The 8483-nt window shown below is 51.3% G+C and overlaps 1 protein-coding gene across 1 annotated transcript; it reads right to left on the bottom strand.

Moving 5' to 3' along the window:
- Window positions 1-771: 771 nt before the first annotated feature.
- On the bottom strand, window positions 772-8274 carry LOC119350229. Its single transcript, XM_037618161.1, has 5 exons — window positions 8247-8274; window positions 6621-6910; window positions 6153-6236; window positions 5304-6020; window positions 772-1162 (listed from the first exon to the last, which is right to left on the bottom strand). Exons 1-4 carry the CDS (start codon window positions 8272-8274, stop codon window positions 6018-6020), a joined length of 405 nt encoding a protein of 134 aa, XP_037474058.1. The 3' UTR covers window positions 772-1162; window positions 5304-6017.
- Window positions 8275-8483: the final 209 nt, after the last annotated feature.

Raw genomic sequence — 8483 nt, 5'->3', positions numbered from 1 at the left:
TCGACGCACTGAACACTTTGAGTGGACGAATGCGGCTACAGCTGGGCTGGAGGAAATAAAAGCCCTCCTGGCCACCAATCCGATTTTGGCAGCGCCAAATGTCGGCGAACCCATGCTATTATACATGGCCGCAACACGCCAGGTTGTAAGCGCAGTGCTCGTCGTTGAACGAGAGACAGATGGACATAAATTCCCATTACAAAAGTCGGTATACTATGTATCCACCGTCCTCACTCCATGCAAGTCACGGTACCCACATTATCAAAAGTTACACTACAGGAATTAGCTACTTTGCCATCTGCCACGGCAGACGGCAAAGGTCTTTGTCGTCTGCTGTGGACGGCAAAAGGCTCCGGCAAAGTAAGGATCGGCAAAGAGCTACTTTGTCGTCTGCTTTCGGCGGCTGACGGCAAAGAAAGCAGATGGAAATAATTATGCTATTAGTTCATTAGGTGGCTAATGGAAGCCTTTGCCATCCGCCGCTGACGGCAAAATTTGTCCGGCCTTTGCCGTCCGCCGAATGAAGTTAGCTGGACGTCACTACACGGCAGGCCTTTGCCGTCCGCGGCTGTAGGCAAAGTGTCCAGATGCACGGACGGCAAATCTCCTTCTTTGCCATCTCTGTCATTGATTTACAGTATGTTCAACAATTCATATTCATATGTATAGCCCATGCATATATCACAAATATCTAAAACAGACCACAGGAAAAAAAGAACATCACAAGATCATCCATAAAAACATATATATCGTACAACCTGTATCACAAAGTAAGACGAGATCACACAAGTGTCGACAAATATGATCACAAAGGTTGGCCTCCACATAACACAAAACTTAGGTGAGCATCATGCGATCTAGCAGCAACAACACCTAACCTACTGGATGGACACTGCAGTCTAGACCCAACTCCAGAACCACACTACATACTGATTTGCAACCGCGATGGTGATGCAACCACCACAACCAAAATTAAAAAGGCAAGGGAGGTGGGTGGTCCAGGTTGTTGTCTCCATTCCGCTTGTGTTTTCCATCTCTAAATGCCAAAAGGTCCAGGTTGTGGTCATCAGCCTTCTTCATGCCATCAACATGATCACCATTGCCTTCTGCACCCCGTCATCATCAGGCTGATTTGCTGCTGCTGCTCGTCCTCCTACTCCATCTGCATGGACAAGAGCAAGTTAGTTGAATGGCATGCACGATAAAACTGCAAGGCATATATATTTTCATCTACATTAATTGTACTACAGTACAGATTTTGCATGGATGGGTTTGACTTCAACAGAGACTGAAGGAAGAGCATTTTCCCCTCCCAATCCAAAACCTGTTGTACAAGTACAGCTCTAAGAGAAGGAACTGTGGTTCAACAAGAGGCGCTCCAAATCAAACTAAATCTCAGTTTCTTTATTTACCTAAGAAACAACACAACCATAACTTCTGCCAAGCAAGCAGTTATCGTACTATCAGCTAAAAGAAAAACAAAGGAAGATCACGTGTCACTTTCATGGAAAACATCAGAAGTAGATGATAGGGAAAAGTAGATGATCATCAAATTCCCTCACACTCAACAGTGAAAAATGCCACTACCATTGATAGCGAGGACTAACTATTCCCACTACCTGGACCTGGATGCAGCGTCATTCATTTTGCAAACAAAAAAAGCACATTATCAAACTCCTTCACATACATAAATGAATAGCAGCAACCAAATTCAACGGTACTACCAAAATCAAATTACTAATATAATAGATTTTTTTTAGAAAAGGAGGATGACCCCCGGCCTCTGCATCTGGGAGATGCATACGGCCACTTTATTGATTATTACTCTCGAGGACCTTACAAAGTATTACAACAATATGCCCGAATCTGCCATCTTGGCAACATATGCCACTACTCCTATCCAAATGATGAAGGCTTGCTAGCTGGGGCACTACCCAGACCACTCATCTAAGCCTAACATCAAAATGATGAAGGGGTGCTAGCTGGGCCACTACCCAGACCACTCACCTAACCCTAACATCAAAAGCCGGAAGCCCCAGTCGAGCCACATACCGTGTCTGGGGTACAAACCGGTTCGACACACTCGTGTGTCATTGCCGCCATCTTCCACAGGTCCGTCTTCAGAACAAATATTGAGGCTTTTACCTTGTCTGGCCACTCAGCCATCGACGTCACCACGACACCAGACAGTTTTGTCCTCCTGCGCGAGTCCATCACCACACATCGGACGCTGAATCTCCACTGTGCCACGCCGCCGAGATACGCCGCCATTAATGAGTAGGATGAAGCACCGCTCCGCCGAATCTGGCAGGGCTGCTGAAGACCACCGTGGAAAAGAGACTCCGAGGCTGAGCACATAGGCGGCAGAGCGCCAACGCACCGCCACCAGACGAACTCCGACCACGCCACCGACCGCTGTCAAGCAACCAAAGTATCACATCCACCCCAAGCTCACCACGAACGACACCCCCAAGAGGGTGACAATGCCCGGAGCGCCGCTGTCGCTCGATCCGGCAAGGATTTGGGCTTTCGCCCGACATACGAGCTGGGTGGAAGGAAGAGGGGAAGGAGGCGACCTGGACGGCGCCTACAAGAAGGGTACGGCGCCCTCGGGCGTCGTCGCTGTTGTGGCCAGCACTGCTGGCCTCGGATTTCTCCGGAGCCACCTCCCACCTCCAGCCGCCAAACAGGTACAACTCCGGCGACAAAGGTCGCCCAAAGCAGAACCATCGGAGGCAGCCCTGGTTGAAGTAGACGGAGGCCTTCAGATCTGGATCGGGTGCCGTCGAGACGCCCGCACCACAGCTGCCACCCGCCGCCGCCTCGCCGCCCCCGCGGCCGAGGAAGAACGGCCAGCACCAACGAGCACTGGTCACTGCAGACCCGGCATCAATCCACTAGCCGAGGCCGCCGCCATGGATCCAAAGCCCCCGTAGGAAGAACGGGGCAGCCAGATCCTCGCCGCCACCTGTTGGGGAACGTAGCAGAAATTCAAAATTTTCTACGCATCACCAAGATCAATCTACGGAGAAACTAGCAACGAGGGGAAGGAGAGTGCATCTACATACCCTTGTAGATCGCTAAGCGGAAGCGTTCAAGAGAACAGGGTTGAAGGAGTCGTACTCGTCGTGATCCAAATCACCGGAGATCCTAGTGCTGAACGGACGGCACCTCCGCGTTCAACACACGTACAGCCCGGTGACGTCTCCGATGCCTTGATCCAGCAAGGAGAGAGGGAGAGGTTGGGGAAGACTCCATCCAGTAGCAGCACGACGGTGTGGTGGTGATGGAGGAGCGTGGCAATCCTGCAGGGCTTCGCCAAGCACCGCGGGAGAGGAGGACTTGGGAGAGGGGGAGGGGCGCCAGGGGCAAGGGTGCAGCTCCCATGCGCCTCCCCACTATATATAGGGGTGGAGGGGGATTATTTCTTACCCTCCAAGTCCATTGGTGCGTTGGCAAAGGTGGGAGGAAAGAAATCCTATCCTTTCCTTTCCCCACCGATTGTTATCCCCCTTTTTTAGGGATCTTGATCTTATCCCTTCGGGATATGATCTTATTCCTTCTAAGGGGGGATCTTGGTGCGCCTTGACCAGGGGTGTGGGGCCTTGCCCCCACTACCCACGTTCATGTGGGTCCCCCATGCAGGTGGGCCCCACTTCGGAACCTTCTAGAACCTTCCCGGTACAATACCGAAAAATCCCGAACATTTTCCGGTGGCCAAAATAGGACTTCCCATATATAAATCTTTACCTCCGGACCATTTCGGAACTCCTCGTGACGTCCGGGATCTCATCCGGGACTCCGAACAACATTCGGTAACCACGTATATCTATTCCCTATAACCCAAGCGTCATTGAACCTTAAGTGTGTAGACCCTACGGGTTCGGGAGACATGTAGACATGAACAAGACATTCTCCGGTCAATAACCAACAGCGGGATCTGGATACCCATGTTGGCTCCCACATGTTCCACGATGATCTCATCGGATGAACCACGATGTCAAGGACTCAATTGATCCCGTATACAATTCCCTTTGTCTAACGGTATTGTACTTGCCCGAGATTCGATCGTCGGTATGCCGATACCTTGTTCAATCTCGTTACCGGCAAGTCTCTTTACTCGCTCCGTAACACATCATCCCGTGATCAACCCCTTGGTCACATTGTGCACATTATGATGATGTCCTACCGAGTGGGCCCAGAGATATCTCTCCGTTTACACGGAGTGACAAATCCCAGTCTTGATTCGTGCCAACCCAACAGATACTTTTGGAGATACCTGTAGTGCACCTTTATAGCCACCCAGTTACATTGTGACGTTTAGTACACCCAAAGCATTCCTACGGTATCCGGGAGTTGCACAATATCATGGTCTAAGGAAATGATACTTGACATTAGAAAAGCTTTAGCATACGAACTACGATCTTTGTGCTAAGCTTAGGATTGGGTCTTGTCCATCACATCATTCTCCTAATGATGTGATCCCGTTATCAACGACATCTAATGTCCATGGTCAGGAAACCGTAACCATCTGTTGATCAACGAGCTAGTAAACTAGAGGCTCACTAGGGACATGGTGTTGTCTATGTACCCACACATGTATCTGAGTTTCCTATCAATACAAGTATAGCATGGATAATAAACGATTATCATGAACAAGGAAATATAATAATAACTAATTTATTATTGTCTCTAGGGCATATTTCCAACACCACCTTCACCGGCGGTCGAGCGGCGAGCCGGCGGCCATCTCCGGTGGCGACGAGGGAGAGGAGTGGGCCGGCGGCGGGCTAGGGTTACACCGCCCGAGTCGCCCCTGTGGGAGTGACGCGGGGGCCTGGGAGCTGAGATGGAAACCACTAATATAATAGCTGGACGCCCATCATCAAAATTGGTAACATAATCCAAGAAGTTCAGTAGCTAGTATTAATTAATATAATCTAGTTGATTAAGAGGAGCAAGCACGGATTGGGTTTGAAGCAGTCAAGTTACATCTAGCGCTGCTTGAGGATGGTCTCCTACAAGGGCCCAGACCTCATCTTCTCGTCGATCTTGAGGATGGTCTCCTACAAGGGTCCTACGAGTAGCCTTTTTCATGAAAGGAGTACAAGTAGCATTGCTTTGATTCTAATTGTAATTCCTAGTTGATTATCAAAATTCTGTATCAGCAAATATCCATTGCCAAAAACTCCTACATGACAGATCTAGCACATGACCAAAATAAGTGCTCCATAGCCACAACCGGACTGACCAAAGTGCAACTAAATACGACCAATAACTACCAATTCATGGATGATCTGAACCTGTACCCGCCGATGCTCGCCGTCGACTCTGCCATCAGCGCCGAGACGCCGCCGTTGAGAATCTTGAAGGGCTGCGGCCATCCCGACCATGCCGACGTCGCTGTGCCCGCAGCAACAGCAGCTCGATGCCGCCGGGGCCTCCTCTAAACAAGACTGAAATAAAAAGCATGTATCTGCATGTAGAGTCATTTGAAGTTCGTTTCATCAGTAGGAGGAGTGCAAGTGGCAGCCCGCTTCGTCCCACGAAACTCATCCATTAGTTCAAAATTTGCTCAACACTTGCCTAAAAGTAACACTACATTTGTACTACTATGTTACTGTCCACTAGCCTGCCACACTTGCATTGCATCCTTAATCCGAAGCAATTGATGAGCTAGCTGATGAATGTCTTTTTCTTGTACCACTTAACTAGTCAGTTTTGTGCTGCCTTTTGATCCCAAACCTGTGACGCGAAGGCTTTCTGGAGCTACTACCGAAGCAGTGCTCTGAACTGGCGGGTTGCAGCCAGGGTCTCGTCCAGCTTGGCCTTCTTAGCCATGAGGTCGGTCTTCCTGGCTTCCGCAGCCCCGATCCCGGCGTCGTCCGAGTGCAACCCGCTGCTCTGCAGCTCCTGCATGGCTGCCTGCAGTTGAGATGCAGAGGGCTTGAGCCTCTGCACTTCCTGACGAGCTCCCGCTGCAACATCGCCCGGAACTCTATATCTGCAGTTCATGATTACTGAATGTGTAGTCGTTAAGCTTTGGCATAAGCCCACATTCCTGGCTGTGCTTTGTAACTCTTTGCATAATGTTTGTCCTCACGAATTCCAATGTTCTTCATTTGATACAGGTTTTAGCATAGAAATGGTACCTCGAAACGCTTTGAGTACTCGAGAAGAGTTGTTTGGTAGCACTCCTGGCATATCAATGGAGGCACCTCCACGCTGAACTTAACCTGCAAAGCAGCACACCATGATCATCAGAATCAAGCATCAATTCATCAGTTTATCCCCCAAACTAGTCTACTCATCGCACAGAAACCGACACAACATCCCACATTACAGAATTACACCACTCTCCAACTCATATACAACCAGAGAGGTAGTTAAGTGAGCAAAGTTGGAGCTAACACTTGAGTTGGGCTGCGGCGTCTCGATGACGCGGACGGAGTCTCCACCACCCGCGGCGGCCTCGCAGAGCTCTACGGCGGCCGAGGCGACAAGGAATCGTCGCCTCTGGGACCACCAGGTGGAGGCGGAGGTGGACAGGGACCGGGAGGAGGACGGTGACGAGGAACTAGGCCAGGAGGCTGCTCGTGGGGTTGAGAAGTGGCTCCTACCAGGGTGGATGGAGGCTGTGGAGACGACGGCCGGAACTCCTCCATCTCCTTCCTCTTGGACTCGTAGAAGTGGTCCCACTCCTCCGCCTTCTGCTGCGCATCCTCGATCTCGCCGTTGGCCGAGCTGATGTTGCGGGCGACGGCGAGGCGGCGCGCGTGGGTGGCGTCGATGTCAGCGTGGGTGGCGAGGGCGCGGGAGGCAAGGTCTGCGGCGTGGCGCTCGAGGAGGAGGAGGCATCGCTCGAGGCGGCGGGCGGCGGTGGCCTTGGCGGTGAGGAGGCGGGACTCTCCTGGGCGAGGAGAGAAACCGGTCGGTGGAGATGGTGAGCAGGGAGAGGTGACCTCGGGGAGGAGAGCTTGGCGGTGGGGAACGGCGGGGATCGCCGAAATCTGGCGGCGGCGTGGGATGGAGAAAGGGGATCGAGGAAGACGAGAGAGATGGGATCCTATGTGGGTGTGTGCGCGCGTGGGTTGGGCGTGTGTGCATCGTGGGTGGAGCCCGAGGCTGTGTGGGTCGTGGGTGGGTGTGTGCCGGGGGCGGCCATTAGATACATTAGGTTATTTCCTTTGCCGTCTGCTTTCGGGCTCTTTGCCGTCCGCTAGCAGACGGCAAAGAAAGTGGTCGTTAGTTTTTTCATTAGTGGGTGCCACCTATCTCTTTGCCGTCAGCCAGCGGACGGCAAAGAAATGGCAGATGGCAAAGACCTTCTTTGTCGTCTGCCATTTGTTTGCCGTCAACTTCTTGGTAGCTGATGGCAAAGACCTTCTTTGCCGTCCGCTAGGTGACGGTAAAGAATTGGCAGACAACAAATTCCCTGATTCCAGTAGTGATAGCATACACGTGCTTCATGGCATCCTGAAAACTACGACACTACTTTCAAGAGTGTTCAATCATGTTGGCCTTCGTAGTACCACTCAATGACATAATAAACAACCGCGACGACATGGGCCAGATTGCAAAATGGGCTATCGAGCTCCTCCTGTTCGACATAACATACAAACCACGATGGGGCATTAAGTCGCGGGTACTGGCTGACTTCGTCACCGAATGGACAGAAGCCGAACTCCCTAAAGAGTACGGCGCGTACTCCAATTGGATCATGCACTTTGATGGCTCTAAGATGCTAGCTGGTCTAGGGGCTGGCGTCGTCCTGACGTCCCCCACCAGAGATACGGTCCAATACGTACTCCAAATACTTTACACAGATTCCAACAATGCAGCAGAGTATGAGGCACTATTGCACGGTCTTCGGATGGCGGTCTCCATGGGCATTCAACACCTAGAAGTACGTGGGGATTCAAATCTCGCAATATCTCAAATAAATGGACACTTTGACGCCAAGGACCCCAAAATGGCGGCTTACTGTAATGCCGTTCTCAAAATGTCAGCTCGATTCGAGGGGCTCGAATTCCACCATGTGGTTCGAGAAAACAATCAAGCGGCGGATATCCTTGCCCACATCGGCGCTAAACGTGACCCCGTCCCACCAAATATTTTTTTGGAAAGGTTGTTCAAGCCCTCCGTGGTATGGGAAGGGGAGTCTGGCAATACTAGTCCGGATCTGCATACAAGCCCAGATTCTGAACAATCTGACATAATCGGAGGCTCCGCCACCGAAATCACACCTTCGGCCCACGTGATCATGGCGGTCATCACCCCGTGGACGAAACCCTTCGTAGCTTACTTAAATAGGCAGGATCTCCCGGAGGACCAAAATGAGGCACGCTGCATTGTGCGGCGCTCTAAAGCCTACAAAGTCCACGAGGGGGAGCTTTATGAGAAAAACGCAACCGGAGTGCTCCAAAGGTGCATCTCCGAAGAGGAAGGGCGGCAGCACTTGGCTGAAATTCATGCCGGACTCG

Source organism: Triticum dicoccoides, chromosome 1B (assembly GCF_002162155.2).
Source record: "Triticum dicoccoides isolate Atlit2015 ecotype Zavitan chromosome 1B, WEW_v2.0, whole genome shotgun sequence".
In the NCBI taxonomy this organism is placed as follows: domain Eukaryota; kingdom Viridiplantae; phylum Streptophyta; class Magnoliopsida; order Poales; family Poaceae; genus Triticum; species Triticum dicoccoides.
Note: the sequence above shows the minus strand (reverse complement) of the source record. Positions and strands in the feature narration are given on the sequence as shown.